Source organism: Thrips palmi, unplaced genomic scaffold, assembly GCF_012932325.1.
Source record: "Thrips palmi isolate BJ-2018 unplaced genomic scaffold, TpBJ-2018v1 HiC_scaffold_11, whole genome shotgun sequence".
Lineage (NCBI taxonomy): Eukaryota > Metazoa > Arthropoda > Insecta > Thysanoptera > Thripidae > Thrips > Thrips palmi.
In genome coordinates, this window is record NW_023144622.1 from 3,389,003 (window position 1) to 3,408,846 (window position 19,844).

A 19,844-nucleotide genomic window follows, 5' to 3' on the forward strand; every position below is an offset into this window, starting at 1 on the left:
ATCAAAAAAATTTCAGAAGAGGCTCTACCATGCTAGAGGCTTCTCAATGTGTCAAACATGAGAGAAGAAGGGTATCAAGAAAAATTAGCTCAAGTTTTCTCCTTTCATTTATTTAAAAATGCCACACGTAATCACAATGATAATAATAATAATGACCATAATAATCAATAATAATCATTACAATAATAGAATATTCTCCATGAGTCTACTTTATACAATGTATCCTACCATATCTATAAGTCAACTTCACCAACATATCTGGCAAGAGATGCTGAAATAGATTAATAATTTATTTCATTGGAACGTTTCACAATACGTCACAAATTTCTAGGTGAAATCCGTTTCAACAACAACAAAACATAATATAAAGAAAAGGAGTCTAGTTCACAATTGTCTTCAAAATTAGATATCTTTAAAAAATTAAAAACAAAAACAGCCTTTACTGTCATGAGAACCTAGCCTTCTTTCTGTGAACTTCATAGAAAAGTGTATGGAATAACATTTTACAGAACAAAATACAACTACAGCATATTCTTTGGCCACATCATTTTTCTCTTAATTAACCACTTGGTTGGCCTTCAAAAACTACATAGAAAGTACTTTCTCAACTTCGGGTTCTGACCAACAATAGATAGAGAAGTTTTAAAAACTTAAGGAAAGTCGTTTTCCCGACAGTTATTTGTTTGACAAAACTTGAAAAAGTACTATTTACATAGTCAATGCAGAAAGGAACATTTGTAAAGGATACAATTCCTATGCGATGAATGATACATGTCATATCACTGATATTTGTCAATAATACTGAAAATGTGCAAAAGCCCCTCAATATTAGTTTGCTTTAAACTAAATTTGGCAAATTTTAAATCTCATAGATCTGTAGGATTTGGATCACACTAGTTTTTGATTCACTATCAAAATGGTGCTGTAGTTAAAAAAACACGAACATCACTTACAGGAAGTGAATCATACCATTAAACAGCCATGTATTGCACAATAATTTCATGATAAGGTGAAAGTATCGTGGAACTACCATGAAACTCAATAAGATCACCACCCTCAGATAAAATATAAAATAACACCAAGAATCAACAATTTGACTGCTATTAAGTTAGAGGATAAAGAAAAACCCTAAACCATTTCAAAAATTGACTTATTGAATTGATGCCTACATTACTACCAACCACCTCAAGCTTGTTTCACAGGTGAAAGTAGCAGAGAAACAAACAGAATCGAGTATGTTTTTCAAAGGGTTACAGTCATCCTTGGTAGAACGGAACGAATGTTGAATGAGGTAAGCAATGTGCAATAGGGTCTCTGCTGTTTCAATTTGCTCAGAAACTCCCGAGCAAACAATTTCCACAGATGTAAAAATTACGTACTTTGAGGGAATGGTACAACTGACAACCAAGAAGCTACACACCGATAACTGGATTTACTTTTCACAAAACGGGTCTGAACTGTTTATGCAGCAAAAACACCTAGGCTGAAGAGTGGCAATATAAATTTAGTTCTGAGAAAAAGAATTCAGAAAAAATTTACAGTTTTATCACAATGACCGGTTTCAATTCCAAAAAGTTCCATCCACAAAAACCACCAAACTTTTACTAGCCAAAATTTTACTAGTTAAAAAAAGAAAAATGAAACAGTAAACAACACAAACTTTGTCAAGAAGAACATGAGGAATATGTCATCACATTTGCATTTCAATTACAGAGTAAACAACTCTTAAGTTGGTAGTAAGAGACGTCTTGATCGCTTAATATCTACTTGCCACAGTCTACGAGCCCCCAACATGGGAGGCCCTTCATGCATTCATATCTTAAATACTGATTCTGATTCTTGCCAATTCTTTATACACATGTAGGTAATTTGTTTCATTCATCAACAAGTGAAAAGGTCATTTATAAGTTTTAAAATATTTACAACTCATAATATTACTTTAGTTACAGTTATTTCAATAGTAATTCAAAAGGTAATTTGGCTACTGTGACGTTTACGTGAATGTTCATCTTAACTGTGGTCTGTCAACATTTAGGTATGTACAGTGGGGTAAGTGCATGGAAAAGGAGGAAGAGAGACATAATCTTACTGTGATGTCAAACAACAATGTACTGGCGCTGACTTGGGCTGCAAGATTCTCAATTTGTTGAATAATTTGTTGAGCCATGACATATTTATCTCTGATTTGAAGTCTAGAAGCATGAACAACGATGCAAAATTATTCAACATGATAGAGTAAGCACATTAAGGCAAGCAGTTGCAAAATGAATATAAAATAAAAACGGATAAAAATTGTATTGTTTACTGTGTAGTGTTTGCACCATCACTGAAGAGATGTCCCATAGTAATTCAAACACATGTCACAAAAACAAAGTGTGTGCGTGAGTGAATGCATCCCATATTGCCTTAAAATACCACATTTTCTTTCATAATGGTAACTCAATCTTACCACTTAATATTTACAATTTTCCTAACCAGCTTTGGCCAAATTATATCTCTAAAGACCACCCCCCCATAATGGGGCATGAATTAATTATTACAAGTAATGAGGCATCTCTGCTTAGGGACAGATATACACCAACACACACCCACGCGCGCGCGCATTCACTCACACACAGTCTCACACACTACAAGCAGTCACACAAGAGAACCTCTGTTACCCTTGAAATATTTTTTTCAGCTGCCCAGCTTCACTTAGCCCACATATTTATGGGCAAATGGCAACAAAAAAGTAACAAAAAAGCAACATACATTAAAAACCATATTGCTTCTGTAACAACAAAATTCTACATTGCTAATAATAGACGTGTAATTATGATAGTTAAATTTCATTAACACATGTTAAAAGTGGTAGGACAATCAATTGGTCCTTAAAAATGAAAAGAAACACATGTGATTTCCAGCACAAATGCTCAATTCATTAAATTACAGATATGTTGCAGAGAGATCATGCTCAGAATAGGACCAGCCTTAATATTAACTGATGCTGTTTAAGCCCAAGAGCTTTACCTTTGGCAACATAAAGTTCACACCATACCAATCTTGGATTTGTACTTAAGAGGTTCACTTGCACGGGAAGAGAGATAGTGAGAGAGAAATTAAAGAATAAAAAGGAGAAAATAAATGAGGGCAGTGACATGATCATGTAGCCTTCATTGCTACAGGCATAAAAGTAATTTGCAAACTACAAAATAACATAACATAAATTAACTACAGCTTTCCACAGAACAAGTCATGTAGTAAATATCGATAAACTGACTCAGATTGCAGTTACTTCTATAATCTTTTAAAAACTGGAAAATAAAAACATTTTTTAAAAGTAAAATGAACAGTTGAACAAAAATTTATAAATAACAACACAAAGTTCTGATACTTTCAATTCAGTACAGGGAAAATCCTGCCATATAGTGTGATTCTTGGTGGGCATAAAAGTGATGTTTAGTAAGAGGATGCAGGATGTCTTCAAATCCGACTTCAAAATCTGATATTCACACATGCCAGGAAAATCACATTTGCGGCTTTCAATAGCACTGGCATCTTTCACCATCCACACAAACACTCACACTCACACTCACACTCTCGCAGTCACAAACATACTCACACGGCCGTGCGCGTCCACAATCACTCATTCACTCACTCATACAAGCATATTTATGGTTCATAAACTTTTACCTCATCTCTATCACACATCCAAAAATACAAATAAGAATCAGATTGCAAGTCTGATAATTATAGGAACATAAATAAAACAAGCACAAAACCTGTAGTTTAGAGAGAGAAGAAGCTCAGACCATTCCCTTGTGGAATGAAACAATTCAAAAGAAAAGGGTTAAGTATCTATGAATGTCAAAAGTATTGAAATGGCTCACACGCCTCCCACAGATACTTAATTTTGCTGACTAGCCGCTAAAGGAAGAAGGAACGTAATGAATGAAACCTGTTCTAAAATCAGTTTTCATTCAATTTCATTTAAATAAATTGAGATAAACTTGAGATGTAAAGAGACACTGCAATCTGATTTCACAGGAATCAAAATGGGTGGTAATCGAGGCAGGGAGCGAGGCAGGGGAATGGGTAGGTAGGAGAGAGTAAGGCAGGCCAGGGCAGCAAGACCGCCCAGTCAGTCCTCACAGAAGTGGAACTGGGTGTTATTGCATGAAATGGTCTGGATAATCCGAGTCTTTCTCAAACCTCTTGGCTTCTTCCTGCATACTTTCCTTAATTTTCAGAATGGCTGCTGATTCAGTTTGATCCTGAAATGAGAAATTACCTTGTTGTACATTTCAAGAATTTTCAGTCAAACTAGCAAAATTTGAGCACTTTCTAGCAACATGAACAGCTTACATGAAACTGATTCCGTTTACAGAGATTAAAATGCAACTACAGATAGTCTAATAAGAATCTAAAGCAAACAAAATAAAGAACCTGGAATTTTGATATCATGCAACACACCTTTCCTGAATGTGAGCGTGGTGGACATGTTAAATATGTGTTGAGGGCAGTAGGGAGGGTTTCCGCCCGCTCTATGAAGGCACACACACAACTGGTATTATGCTTTCAAAAATATCTTTAATTACAAAAAGAAATTTACACTTATTCCCAAGGCAACAATTCGTCTTTACATTAGAAATAAATAATCCTTACTGAGGCTCATTTTATGACAACAGTTTCTTACAAGATACATTGTCTGGCTGCCAATAACCTCCCAACTCCCCAGCACATGTCACTCATGTCCCCACACACACCACCATCAAGCATCATGAAGAAACAAAATATCCAACATTTATCATCATTCCGATAGGTCCCAAAATATAATGATGGAGAAAAAGATACTAAATGCAGACATCTCAGATGGTGATGTTAACTAAAATGAAAATAAAATGTTGTTCATGACACTTGCACCTTGTACAAATGTGTTTTGATTAATAATTTTGATCTTGAGAGGAAGTTAAAATCGGATTTCAGATAGATGAGCTTGTTTGGTTGCATGTCAACTAAGAATTCATTGTACAAAATTTTCTATTTTATGGTGCACTGAAGCAAAAAGAGTCTATAGAAAGCTGCTTTCAACAAGTGTGCATGAAAAGCTATGGACCAGGCTCAAGCCAGTGATGTAAACAGAGCAGACAACGAATAGACATAATAATCCTGTATGCATTATCAGGAAGTCATGCTTAAACTGCTCTGTTTACTAAAGGCGTTGGAGCTTGATTAATGTACAATAAATACAGAAAAAAGAGTAATAAGAAAGCTGCAAAGAAATAGGTGACTATTAAGCTGAGAAGTTGGGAGGATAAGGCTACATAACCAAATTGATTTCTGCCCTTTACAAAATCGGAGCCATACCTTGCCTTGCTGCAGATCTAGTTGCATCAAAAATACTGCAAATGCTACATATCAAAAATTAAGGTTGAATAAGTCATTTCAAAGCAATCTATAACATTCAACTAAAAAAGAACTTCTGTGTAAACAAGGCTGCAGCAAAACAAAGAATAACTGATCATGCAGTGTGAGGCATTGGAATTCTCACACAGTAATATGTTCAGTCAAAAAGGTCTGCCACATAGTGAAATCTCAATTAAATAATAAAAAAAAATCCAGGGAAATAGAGGGTATGTTTGACAGATGCCCCTGTTTGCTGAACATATTTGGAACAAGGCTAAAAAAATCATGCAAACAACATGAAAATTTATATTTTAACCAAGTTTCTTGGTAAAGTGGACTACCACCAACAACAAAAAAATGTGGATAACTTTACAGCCCAAAAGATCAATAGAAATGAAATAAGATCTTGAGTGAGATTGTTCCACAAATCACATGCAGAGAAGAAGATTAGGTGAAACTGACAAAATAATGTGCTTTCAAACATTTCCACAAATTGAAAGAGGGTGGGAGAGCCACAGACAACAGGCCCTTTATATAATAGGTAAGTAAGAGTGCTATAAGCTTCAGAGGTAAAAAGAAAAACTTTCCTCATCTTATGTATTACCCTGTAATCAGACTCTGGAATACCCAGAGTTTATCACAACCCAATAATTTCAACTTTACTGATAAATATTCAACAGACTCTGCATCATGCAGATTTGAGAATGGTATTAGTGATAATACTATACCCATCAAAAAAACAAAACAAAGCACAAGTTCAACAGCTGTCCACTGTGGAGATACGTATTTTTAACAGTCAATAGATCTGACTAATCCATTAACTGCGACTTTGCAACTAGAATCGGTTTGATGGAAAATACAGTACTTGTATTCTTTATGGCAAGCCTTTGGCAATCTCAAGTACAACCTAAAACAATTCTGATCTTTACTATGAATACCACAGGATGGAAAGGAAAGACAAAAAAAGAATCTAAGAGAGGGCAATTTAAAGGGAAATGAGCAATTTGTATAAGAAATATAATCTAGATGAAATTTAAACTCCTAATACTGATTTGAAGAGTAAATTAAAACATCCGTCCAGCAATATTATAAAGGTGAATTGGACAAGCCAAAACTGAAGCCTTACTGCTCATTGCAGGGCAATTTTCCTAATAGAAGAGAAACTATTCAGAACAAAAAGGCAAACAACGAATATTACTTGGCTATTTTTGTCATGAGTGCTTCCTATTTGGAAATCATGCAAGTAGCTAAGTCATCTCAGATCAAAACTAATCCATCACAGCATGAAAAAGTAGGCTTTGCCTAGTCTTAAGACAGAGTACAACAAATACTATTGGTCAAATAATTAAAAGAAATCAGCTACAAATTAAAATTCACTAACCACAAAGTAAAAGGTTACGGGAACCCTTCAACAACCTTACATTCACAACCATTTAGTGTAAAAATAAACAAAAAGAGCAAAGATTAAGATAAAACTTCAATAGTTAAGTGGACATGATTGTATTTACATATATACAAAAAAGCGAACCAAACATGAAAGCACTGGACACTGTAAAAAGCACCTAAGAATAACAAGTACAATAAAACAAAAAAAGGCTTAGTGTAAGTGGCTTTAGTTGGCATCACATGCCGACAGCTTCAAGGCTCAATTTGTCTCCTGACTAGCAACTGTCAGCAATAATTACAGAATCAAGTATCTTGTTCATCACATTGTGAAATAGAGCACCATACTGTTTAGCACAATCTTCCCAAACTCCACTTTAAGTAATTTTTTATAGATCAAGTTAAGGGGAATTTACATATCCACGATTCAGGAGAATTTAAAAATCGTCAAAAGAGGAAGGTTGTAATGTCAATAAATGCTAAAAATTCGCTGTACTATAAATACAATGAAACGGATTTATGGCAATTAACAATCTAATGTCTTGGCAGAGGTGCTAATCTAAAATCACAGTTGAGTGAATTATGAAACTTAATTCATTAAATTGAACTGATTCAGGTGTTTTCTATCTAAATTGATAAGCAAATACGGACTTCACATCTTATTCAGTAGCGACTGTGAATTACTTGTTTCATAAACAATAAATAGCAAACATTTCAAACAAGAGATATCAAATGGTAGCACCAGTATTACAGAATACAAAAAACAGTGGGTAGTAAATGTTTAGAAACGTTAATTTTAATTTGTTTTAGAGTCAAATTAACCATAAATCAATGCTTGAGCAGACAAAATAGCACAAGCTTCACAACCCACGAATCACTTTAAAACTAAAATTGAAAAGTGATGTAAGCGTTAATAATTAGGAACTTAATCAAATGTCAAGTAAAATTTTCCAGAAGTCGCAACTTTGATTAAAAATTCATTAACTAATTTAATAAAAAATTGAGCAAACGAGTTCCACAAGCTTGCTTTTATGCTCCTCAAAGAAGCTGGGCTCTATAAAAACGTAATTAGCATAGAAGCCGCTTTCTAAGTTGATTTTATAACAAGCTATTCACAATATTTTCACAAATCTAACAAACCAACAGCTCTGATAAATACAGTTCCAGAAAAAGGAAAACAAGCCAATTCCTGGGCCAACTGAGTCAAATGGAGCTTGAGCCACAAACACATTTTCCAGTTCGTTCTCAACACAAGGTGTTGAATGAGGATTTGAAGACTACTAGAGAGCAACAAATATACTGTCCTAGACAATATTAAAACACTAACTTTCCTCACGAGACAATTGAGCATCAGGATTCAAACCCATACATCTTCCAGCCAGCAACGCACCACGACAAGCCAAGAGAGGAGCTAGTGTCGCTGGTGCAGGGACTGACAGACTGCTAATCTACGTGTCCGCGAAGTATCCGCCGCCTCCCATACTCACATTTTCGCCCGGGCCTCCGAAGCCCCCAAGATTGTAGTCACCCATCCCACTGCCGCTGTCTTCCCTCGGGGTCCCGGGGCCGCCGTTGGCTGGAGAGTTCTTCATCCCGTCGAGCCCGTCCCCGTTCATGACAGGCCCCATGGGGCCCATGGGCCCTCCCTCTGGGCCACCTCCCATAGGGAAGTCCTGAGACAAACAAGCGGCAAGGTGTTACACGACAGGACACAACAGTTGCTTATCAATGGTCGATTTAAAGGAATACTTACTCCAGGCATGTTTCCACCAGGTACAGGTTTCATCATAGTGTACATATTCTCACCCCCTGAATTTGAAGAGTCTGGAACAGAAAATTGTGTTTCAGTGTTTTGTTTGTTCCTTGTTCAAGATCGTGTAAGTTTGCGTAGTGAGTTAGAAAAAGGGAAAACAAAAGTAACAACAATAATTTAGAAAAAGAGGGGCACAGGTGACTTTTGACCCATGCCACAGCCACATCAAGCAAAGTGATCAATGAAGCATCAAATAGTTGGACATAGTTGGACAAGAGAAGAAATAGCAGCTGCTCACAAGTAATATAATTATTACATAAATGCTAAAGAAAAGAGGCATCTTCCAAAAATTGAGTAACATCAGAGAAGGGCGCCATTCTCTTATGCTTGCAGGAGATAGATTTTATGTACAAGTTACTTGACTTTAGTATTCAAGACCATACCTCCACCATAAAAAGCACCATTAACATGAACAGTAGCAACATAAATAAGGGGTACGGTAGTATTTGTCAGCATGCAATCGGTGTTCGCAAGTCAAATACTAGAGAGAGACAAGGAGAACAGCATTCAAAAAGAAGCAGTCCTACATGGTTATAGTTCTGTATATACAGCATGGAAAATTCATTTTTATGAAAAGTTCTCACTAAGCAAACACTGGTAAGATTTGTTTATGCATTGTACCAGTGCTCATAAAATTTCCCATAGAATGAGGTAAATGGCACCCATATAAGACTAAAGGAAAATACCAATATCAAATCAAATTTAAAATGAGGTTGAAAATAAGATATGTACTTCTAAACTAGCTGCTATTTCCCCACCTTCTTTTTTCGTTTGAATCAGCACAATGTTTCTTACTGATCTACAGATTTGGCTAGAAAATCAATTTAATTGTGCTGGTGTAAAAGAGAACAATCACCTTGTCTTGCAACAGGACTTGGAGTGGGCATTCGATGACTAGCGGGGGAGTAAGGACCCACAGAACCTAGAAAGAAACCAACAGTCAGTGGTGCGCATTTTCACTGGCAAGAACAGTGCCAGTGAAGTGCTGCCAATTTATCAACTCTGCAATTCAAAAGGGTATCGCCAAGCAAGAGAGGGACCCAAAATCAGCAATGTGACACAGTTAAATGTATCAATTATGTTAAAACAGCAAAACAAAGAGTCAATTAAATGATGAAAACTAAACTTGATAAATTGGCAACACATTATTCATTGCTGCAATACTAATTTAAAAAAAAAAAAAAAACATGCCTAATATTATCTTGGAGAGCCCTTATTGTGACAAACCACTAAACAGGCCTATTTACTCCATGAAAATAAATTTATCAAAGGGTCAGACTGATTCATTTCCAGTATACTTGATTTTTTTATACTTTTACGAATATGCCAAATGTGTGCTTCAACAATGTGAATTAGTCACAAATACATGTAAAGCAACAAGCAGTCAGCATGCATTCGTGAGTAAACTACAAAGCAACAAGTTCTTAAGTATGGATCAAAACTGCAAGTTCACAAAGCATTTAAAGCTGTTGGCAGTTTTGATCAACTCATCACCAGAAGCATCAAGCAAACAGAAACTCTTTGTTTTCAAATAGGACACAATAGTAATTTTTCAGGATCTGACCTGAATTTAATGCCAAGAAAAATATTTACACTGGCATAGAAGCTAAGAGATCAATGGTAAAATTGACTTCACAGCGCAAACTAATCAAATCAACTCCATGCACCTGGCATGAGTCAACTCCTAAGAAATCACATACAACCTAACAAAGCACGATGAAAGTTTGTGAAATTCCAGAGGTAAAAGTTAATTGCGGCTTGAGTTTGTTATGAAGGTCTCCATTAAATCCTATGTACTCACCCTGCGGGCTAGGCATAATAGGTGTTCCTGGGCCTGGGGGTCCGGATGATCCAGGTGGGCCCTGAAACAGAGAAAGTCAAGACAAATTAGCTATTGTTTGCCAAAAACCAAATTTTTTTGCTAAACGCTGAATTTAAAACTTACCCCATAGTTCCCAGGAGATGATGATGAGTAGTTCATAGGCTAGAATCAAATAAGGCACCAAATAAGTTAAAATAACGCGCTGCACGATGACACGATAAAAATAGCCACTGACGGGATGGGACAGCCTACCGTCGACGTGTTTGGTTGCCACTGCGGTCTTCCCCCCGGTCCGCCTCCCATTGCCATTCCTGGGGGCATACCCGGTCCGCCGGGACCCCCTGGACCGCCTGGGCCGCCCGGCCCGCCGGGACCTAGGCTACTGTTAGGGGGAGGCCCCCGCATCCCGGGGCCGTACGAGCCAGGGCCCATGGGGCCCATGGCGGGGCCACGGGGAGGGTTCATTCGAGGATTCATGGGATTCATTCCTGGGGGTCCTGCAATCAGCAAAGTGTCAGATTAGAGGTGCGCACAAGGGCAACCACAGGAAAAAAACAACAACATATCGTCAGATATCCAGCAATTTTGTGAATAAAGCAACAGGAACTAGGATCATAGCATCAAGATTTGTGCAATGCCTCAAGAAAGCCAGAGACAGAGAGGGTGCACATACAAAATTTATAATAATAAACATTGGGTAATAAAAAATAAAACTAGATAGAATATTGAACCACAAAGAACAAGACTGATAAATTGAGAGAGAAATCTAGATTATCTTCTGAATGAAATAAAAGAATGAATACTCAGGCAGAATGAGCTTCATTCTTTCATCTACTTTACAATAGACATACAATACTCGGTAGAAAAACATTCAGTAATGTTTCAAAGATTTAACCACAGGCTAGGTTTATTAAGTTTATTAAAATAAGCCACAACTTTTGAAATAAACTTCATGCACATGAACTTTGTGAGAAACATTCCAACAGAATTGGTTGCATGTTAGCCTAGACTGTTACAAAACAAGCAGGCAATAAAAACCTTGGGAGCGGAAAGTTTCTTGAGCTCCAATAAAAATTTGGCAAACCCAAAAATACAAGAGAAAACATTCGGCTGATTTAAGTGCACCACATTTGATCAATGAAGATAAGTGCTTAGGTTCAAGAATGAATTATGATAAAGAATGACAAATGAGAGGAAAATGTGATGGTATGACAGGAGACGGCAGGCATGTCGGCAGGCAGGCAGACTGATGCAATGTGGGGGAATAGACAGCAAATAAGGCAGATAAAGAGCGAGCATGGGCATGAGAAATAAGTTGACTGCCTACCTTGCCAACCTACATACTCTCCGCCCTCACCTGAGAAGACAGAAACAGAGCTATGTCAATGACAATTCACTCCACGTAACAGTGTGACGAAAGGTAGAGAAAGGGGCAGAACAGCCACAAATCATGCATTCATGTTTTCCCATGGACGTATTCTTGATGCTAAACTCATGGTAAAATATGTGAGGAAAGATGAGAGGTGTCAATAATTTGTGAAAGAGGAGAAAGAAAGAGGGTTGAATTCAATTGTCATAAATTCAGAGGAGACATTTCATACCATTCAAATAGAACGGTGGTAGGAAACTCTGGTTGTAAACTCCATCATGCCCCTTACATACATGAATGACAAATTTGTGGCTACTTGCACTTGTCCAAAGACAAATGCTTGCCAACAGCTGATAGAGGGTCCTTTTATTATCCTACTTTACAAAAGTTTAAGGGTGTCCTGTAGTTGTTTAAAAATACACCAAAATTGCCTTTTGGTGCAATGGGAAGTGAGGTGGGTCATGATATTACAACAAAATTGGTGCAACACCTGAAAAGGGGTCTATTAGGTCACAAATCAGTATCAAAGGGACTAGAATTGAAGAAAACATGACTGAAAATAATACATGTAATTAAACAACTAGGGCAAGCTGTTCAAGATATAGCATTATTTTTAATAGCAAATTAAATATCCGCCTTTCCAAATATACGACATGATGGAATACGAAGATGAGTGAACAATTGAAGTCTGGTTGTAGATTTAATGACCAAGAAATGACCAATGGCGGCTGAAGATGTGGTGCACCCCAAAGTAAAAGGATGACTTTATATGATGGTATTAATTTTTGAAAATAAGTCCCACCGTAAAATACCATGCAGTACCTTGAAACTGCTAGCACATCCAGGAAAAAACTTTTTAGTTAATTTTATGTTCCTCTCAGTGCAAAGTTTACAACCTGGATTGTGCCAGCAAATATCAAGAAATCCCATTCACCCTTCGGCTTTTCATGCACATAAGATGCAAAGGGAAAAACTTACCTTGCCGTGTTGGGTCCATACTGTTCGGCATCATTGGTTGACCCGGAGGCTGCAATAGCAGATGCAAAGGATTAAAACATTACATAAATCGATAAAAGAACTTCAAGTTTCTTCAAGAATCAAACTTCGTCCCTTACCCCATTGAATTCGCTACCCATATTTGGCATCCGAACTCCCCCTGGGCCTCTGGGACCTGGATACCTCGGTCCCATGAACTGCTGAAACAAATAATAAGAGGGGCAATGGCACATTAGTCAGGTTAGGCCAGTTCTTTTAATAATACTTACAGATTATACTGATGAAGTTAAGTGACCCTACTAACTAACAATGACAACCCCATTCAGTCAGTTAAATTATTTTTAAGTATTTTCAATGACGATAAGATATTTGACAGTCCATTAACTTTCTTTTTCTACTGGTTGGCACAATCATCAGCTCACTATTAAACAAAAGAAAATTTTAAAAATTTGTGAATAGTGATAAGGTTTTAGTTCTGACAAAACTGATATGAACATTTTAAAGAAAAGATAGGAAACACTGTACTGACTGAGTGCATAGTCATGCAATTTAGTTGTAGCCTTGTTAATGACATAATTTTGATAAAAGGAAAGTGAAAAGAAGTAGAGGTTCTCCAAACATGAACAGCATTTTGCAGTTCTTTCACTTCAATTTAAGGACATGAGGGAACAATTATCAGTAAAACCATTGAATAATTGCATCCCGCCACCAGTGTAGACACCTTGCCCGTCCTGGAAAAGGACATGATGTACTAGTGCAGGTAAACAAAGTCAAGAGAAGGAAGAATTTGAGCAGAATCACCTTTCCTTTTTGATTTAGGGTGAAGGTAAAATGTTTGAACATATGGAAGCCCTACACTTTTGTCTGTACAACTAACTTCAGATCTCAGTGGACCAAGAAAAAATAAATTTGTCCTAAGATGTGCCTAAAATATTTTCTTTCTAAGATCAATATACAATTAGCATTGCATGTATAACAAATAAATGCCACCGAGCCCACTCTCAAAAGAACCTGAATCACCACTGTGGCTAAGAGTGAAGTGTACAACCCACTAACAACTAAGGTAAAGGCTTCAGCCAGGCAGAGAACATGAGGTGTCGAGTTCCTTTCCTAATCTATAAAGGAAACATTAATGTTGATTCATGAGACTAGCGGTCTGATGGATGATTCTGATTGCCAAAGTCACTGTGTAGCTGCATAAATCTCCCTAAATAAAATAGTAATTAAACACCTTAAAACCATGTCCACATTATTAGCCTAGAAACAACATAATGCATGGAAGATAAACATTCATATCTAAACTTTCAAAATAAAGACTATTTGAGACCTCATTAATGGAGTAGTCTAGAAGTCTGAAAGCCCCACGTTGTCAAAAGTGTGTTGCTTCATTGCCTAAGGTAATAAAACATAATAGGTATACAATATTTCAAGACTGTATCTACATGAATAAATGGCAAATGATACACTTTTCTACAGCACACCAAAGGCTTCAGTTTGATAATATCTGACTGAATCTGAGCTTCTTCAGGCTCTTGTTTACAAAGGCAATGACAGCTTAGTAATTGCTCATTCCTTTTCAGGGTGCATTTTTGAGTGAAGCCTGTGATAAGTCTACATAATCTTGCTTGTGCAGTTGTTGTTAGCATGCATTGGAGTCCAACAGACTTCTGAAAGTATCAACCAAAGAACTTCAACATGGACTACATAGACTCCACTGCACACGAAGTATTCTATGCTGCAAATTCGTATGTAGTACAGAAAGCACAATGCTACATATTAACACAAAGGAACATCCCAGTAATACAAGTCAAATCTCATCACACAGTATCCACATTGGGTATTATCAATGTCACTTCATGGCAAACAATATTGCAACCTGAAAATATTTTTGTGAGGGATCAAAACTGCTCTTCTCTTCCACCACTCCGCAAAATAAGTGGGGCATCATATTGTGACGGTAGGTGAGCATTTTTATTCTCTCACAAGTATGACTGAGATCAAGTTCATTTCAGTATAGCACTTCAGGTCACACAGATTATAAGAACTGGGAAACTTGAAGGGCCAAACAGAAAGCAAAGGACAAAACATGCAAGAGCACAACTTTGGTAAACATAGACACAGACAAAAGCACACAACATGCAAGATGAAAAGCAGAAAGCAAGCATGTTAATCACAAAAGCACCATTAATAGTATGAGTTTGGACTGACAAGAATGAGCTCATAAACTATTCCAAGTATACATTTCTACTACAACTTCACTCCAGGACCATAAACAAGAGACAGAAGAGATGTTTGCTTGGCACACAGGATAAAGTGCTTGCTTCAAGGGTTCATTGCGGGTTCCTCACATGATTCATTCGGTCCACAGCCGAAGAGCAAAAAGAGTCTCATCAATGAAGTTGCAGTAAATACTGAAGAACGAACTCAAACTGATGTTACTAGAGCTCATGCTTGGCGAGTGGAAGTGGCGGAACTCACCTGACTTGACATCATCTGGCTGTGGGGTGGAGGGGGCTGGGGGTGTTGAGGTGAGGGCTGAGATGACGGATGTGTGGGGGGAGACGGCCTCATAGCCGAGTTCTGTAAAACACCACACTCGACCATTGCTAGCCACCCAAAAACGCAACGCCACATAAACTGATGCTGAGGCAGAACAAACTCAACCAACATTCCAGAAATAAAGATGAGGAACAGAAAGTGAGTGACTGATTTAGGAGCTAAGCTTAAATTTCCAAAAGTATATGGAAAACATTAGCTGAGATAATTTCTTGAAGTAATTTGGTTAAATTTTGATCAAAAAGAGATGCAGATTCAATGTCACTTTCCGGAATGGTTAATTGAGGCTTGTTAATTAGAAAGTAAAGAAGTGAGATATTTCAAATAAACATGAGGTTAGAACTGGTAGAAACAAATCATGCAGGAAGTGGAAATCGTTTGGAGAGACTGATGAAACATATGGCATGCAAGAAACACATCATGTAGGGAGTTCGTCAGGGGGGCTAACACACACTAAGCATCTAGATCTGGCACCTCCTTCACCAAATTTTCACCGTCTATATAGAGGGCTATCATAGGAGAACAGAATAAAACAAATCTACTACTTTTCAGCCAGGGAATGACCTGAGGGCTGACACAAAACGAAAAAGGAGTCCTGCCTACATCACAAGAAGTGATTGGTTTGTTTTCCTAATGCTATAATCAAGCATCACAGGGTCTTGATCCAGAAAATATTTGAAATGAGACAGAGGATGCAAAACATGAAGCAACAGCTTAAATACAGCATAGTCCATATATTAATGAGCTGCAAAAAATAAAACAAGATATGGCACCTAGAACAAGTTTGACGTTACTTTTGAGATGAAGAGGGGCACAGGCTTTGAGTCCAGGGGTGCACTTGATAAATGGGCATACTCTTCATCTTATTGAAATAGCTAACAGTGAGCCACTAGAGTGAAACTGAAGTAGGGAAGCCACAACAGAGAATATGAATAGGATATGATGAAAAATATTTCAAAAGATAATGAAATAAGACTTCTCACAAAATCTACAACAGCTCAGTTTAATGAAAATTGTTTAAGAAATGCACTTAAATTTTAAAGGTAAATGCTGTGGAGAGGGTTGCAGACAGGCATTTACAACTAACTGACATAAACACAACAAACAGTGCAGAAATCCGTAAGCACATGGACAAGAAACAAGCTTTGGAGGCTGTATTCCATACACGCACACACACAGATACACCAAGTATAGGGTAATACTGGCTGGCAAAAGAAGATAAAAAGAAAAAAGTTCATGTCCCATAAAAACTGGGTTGTTTGCAGGATTTTAAAAGAAAAGTTATCATTATTTTCATTTGGAAGGAAAATTAAATTATTGCACTAAAGTCCAAGGTCAATGGATTTTTTACTTGCAGCTATAATGTGAATCAAATGTTGTCCAATCGACCCATACATAATGACTTGTTTCAAAATATTCCAATCCCAGTAAACATGCAAACACGATTTATATTAAAAATAAAATTGGACGAGGGGCAGAAAGGCAACATGATGCAACATGCGCAGTTCATTCAAAGTCAGTGACAGCAGCCCATTCAACTGGAATGAAATATGATAGTATGGTAGAGCCGCACAAACACTGCCTCGTGCACCTGACAAATGCACACAGATGGAGAAAAATTATGGTTTAATAAACAGCCATACTGAAAATAAAAGGCCCTTCTTGCTACGGATGGATGTCTTGAAATCAGGATTAGACAATGCAAAACGATACTGTAAATGGGGATGGCATAAAGAGACTTCTCCGTTCCTTGACACCTGAAAATTTTCAAAATCCAGTGACACGAAAAATGATTCTCTAGCTATTCAACTCACCGGAAAGAAGCCAGGCGGCATTGGTCCTCCGGGCATGCCGTCGTTGGGAGGCATCTGACCGAGCGGACTTGGTGCAGGCGCATTCTGAAACGACAATCAAACCCAGCTCAGTTTGCTGCATCAACCAGAACACCAAAACAAATTCAATGGATTATTATACTTACATGTGCAATGCCATTAACTCCATAGCCAGAATTAACAAAACCCTGCAACACAAATAACGGAAACACGACAAGGTCAAAACACAGTCATAAAAGGGAACCACATCACAGCCAGTGGGCAAAGTGTACGAAAAACTCACATAATCGTGAAATGCTTTGGCTTCACTCGAATGTTCACAAGTGTCTCTCCTCTCGGGTGCGGCGCAGTACAGATCCCAAAAGACACTGCAACAAAGAGAAGGGCATTGTCACACCACCTTCAAGAGACACTGACAAATTCACGGGCCCCCCCGAAATTTCCTCCCTGACAGCTCAGCCAGCCAGGCTATCTACTTGGTTCACGCAGCGAAGCCGAACCGACAACGGGGGAGCCGCCGTGCCACTAGGAGCCGCAGCCGATCCGTTCGTCCCAGTTCATCCTTGCCGCCAGGGACTCTAGCCTCGCGCAGGGCGCAGGGCCGACGCGCTGGCCGCGCAACAACGTGCTGCGTGCGAAGAGCGCCCAGCGGCCAACCGGCCAAGCGGCGCGGCCCGCACGCAGCCCATCGATTGACACTCCTCGCTAGCGTCGCCTAGTCGCCAGCCTGCAGGCCGATCGCGGACACTGCCTCTGTCTCTCTCGCACCCCTGCGGCCCAATGGCCGGCCCCTGCAGTGTGACAGAGACAGCGCGAGGTGGCCCTGCTGGCCCTGGCTGTTGACACACCACCACACGGCCGGCGGGGCCGCCGCGCCACCCGCAAAACGGCAGAGGGTGCGCGCCCACGGGGATTCGAACCCGCGCCGTTAGAAAACGGCAGCGGGAAGCGGGAACGACGCAGTGGATGACGTCATGGCGGGAGGGCTGGGGCGAGAGGGGCGGGAAGTCCGCCGGCCGGTGGACGCGGGAAGGGGAGGGGGAGGATCACACCAACCCCCCAGCGTCTTCCGTGCCCGGGGCGCGGGGGCGTCCGGGGCGTGGGGGTGTTCCTGCTGGGGGGCGCGGCGCGTCCGTCGAGCCGAGATGCGATGCGAGGCAGAGGGGCGGCGAGCGGCGCCAATTCTGACGGCACCGGTGGACCTACACGGTGGACCGGTCAAGCCAGCCGAGTCCAGCGGGGCCTTGCCTGGCCTGGCCGTCGTGTCGCCTGGCCGGCGAGTTGGGCCAGGTCAGGGCAGTCCTTGGGGATCGCTGACACTACGACACCCATTCCATTCACATTAGAGCCGCGAGTCCGCGACCACTCCACAGACATGCGTCCATTCGTCCTCCATTCACCAGGCGCCACGCCACTGCCAGACGCCGTGCAGATAGGCGGCCCTCTCGCGTGGCTGCGGGCCGGTTGCCTACCTCCACGGCGGCTGGCGGGCGCAACGCAGGCTTGACCAACCATTGGCTAGGCCACACTTGATCGTTCGCCATTTCGAGCCCTTCCACACGCCCGACAACGTCACTCAAAGTCTCCTCCGGAATCGAGGGAAAAACTCGAACAAGACCCACAGTGTACAGCGCAGGGACGGCAGAGGTGCGCAACCTTACACCGCGCCGAGAAAGAGTGTGCGTCCGGGGGGAGGGGGAGGGGGGGGGGAGAGAGGCCGGAGGGGGCGCTATCCGGCCACGGTTGCCATGGCAGCAGCAAGCCATTGCCGGACCCCCCGACGGACGGGCCGGCAGGGGCAGGGAGGGAGGGGCGGGAGGGGCACGTCAAGTGCGTCCGCACCGCGTCCGCACGGCGACACCGAGTGCATCGCGAAAGCCCGCCGCGCCGCCGACAGTGCGGTGCCTTGTGACGTCACCGGCGACACCCGGCGCCACGTCAAGGAAGGCGCGAGGTCAGAGGTCACGGGTTCGAGCGGGCCAACCAGAGACAAGGGCCAAGGCGAAAATGACTGGGGGGAGGTGCAAGAGACAGACAGGCAGCTCTCGATGGAGGCGGCACAGAAGGGCTTGGCGGCGCGGCGCCGCGCCACGGCCACGCCACCGGGGCCGGCAACCAACCAACCTGCCGACGCGAAGGGAGCTGGCAAAAGGGAAAAGGGAAGACGGGGGAGGGGGAGGGGGAGGGCAGGTCGATCGGTGAAGGGACCACCGCGCGAAGCAACGCGAAGCTACGCGAAGCGAGCACAAGCAAGGCACGGCAAAGGGAGGAAGGACAGACAGAACGAACCAAGCGCACGACGACACGAGGACGACGACGTGTCCCCGAGGACTGACTGATTCCGAGAATCGTCGCTCTGTCTCTCTCGCACTCGAGGGGCGTCCCGTGTGGGTGCGAGAGCGACAGAGCGACGACTCTCGGAATCAGTCCCCGGCGCGGCGCGCGTGTCAAGAAGCACGCCAGCCAGCGCGAGCGCGACGCCGTCGTGCAGTGCAGTGCCGGCCGCGGCAAGTCGTGTACACACACACACACACACACACACACACACACACACACACACACACACGTAGACGCGCATCAAGCGCGCGGCCCGCGCGGCAAAGTGTTTCCGCCCCGCGCGTCGAAGTGCAGCGCGCAGCGCACTCGACCCACATTCGCAGACATCCCCAAACCGGCCCAGTGTTGCCA

The 19,844-nt window shown here is 41.0% G+C and overlaps 1 protein-coding gene across 6 annotated transcripts in view; it reads right to left on the reverse strand.

Moving 5' to 3' along the window:
- Positions 1-89: 89 nt before the first annotated feature.
- LOC117639790 (single-stranded DNA-binding protein 3) overlaps positions 90-19,844 on the reverse strand; it is a 28,689-nt gene continuing 8,934 nt past the window's right edge. Inside the window, exons 4-17 of one of the 6 annotated variants that reach the window (XM_034375701.1) lie at positions 17,440-17,524; positions 17,303-17,344; positions 17,139-17,222; positions 15,247-15,348; positions 12,888-12,968; positions 12,751-12,799; positions 11,731-11,760; positions 10,656-10,900; positions 10,527-10,565; positions 10,383-10,443; positions 9,438-9,503; positions 8,522-8,592; positions 8,256-8,441; positions 90-4,253 (exon numbers count right to left, since the gene is read on the reverse strand). In XM_034375701.1, the coding sequence (XP_034231592.1) occupies positions 4,149-4,253; positions 8,256-8,441; positions 8,522-8,592; positions 9,438-9,503; positions 10,383-10,443; positions 10,527-10,565; positions 10,656-10,900; positions 11,731-11,760; positions 12,751-12,799; positions 12,888-12,968; positions 15,247-15,348; positions 17,139-17,222; positions 17,303-17,344; positions 17,440-17,524 (1,246 nt within the window). In that variant the 3' untranslated portion in view covers positions 90-4,148. The remainder of the gene's footprint in view (positions 4,254-8,255; positions 8,442-8,521; positions 8,593-9,437; positions 9,504-10,382; positions 10,444-10,526; positions 10,566-10,655; positions 10,901-11,730; positions 11,761-12,750; positions 12,800-12,887; positions 12,969-15,246; positions 15,349-17,138; positions 17,223-17,302; positions 17,345-17,439; positions 17,525-19,844) is intronic. The other 5 variants (XM_034375702.1, XM_034375706.1, XM_034375705.1 and 2 more) reach the window with 5 other exon arrangements.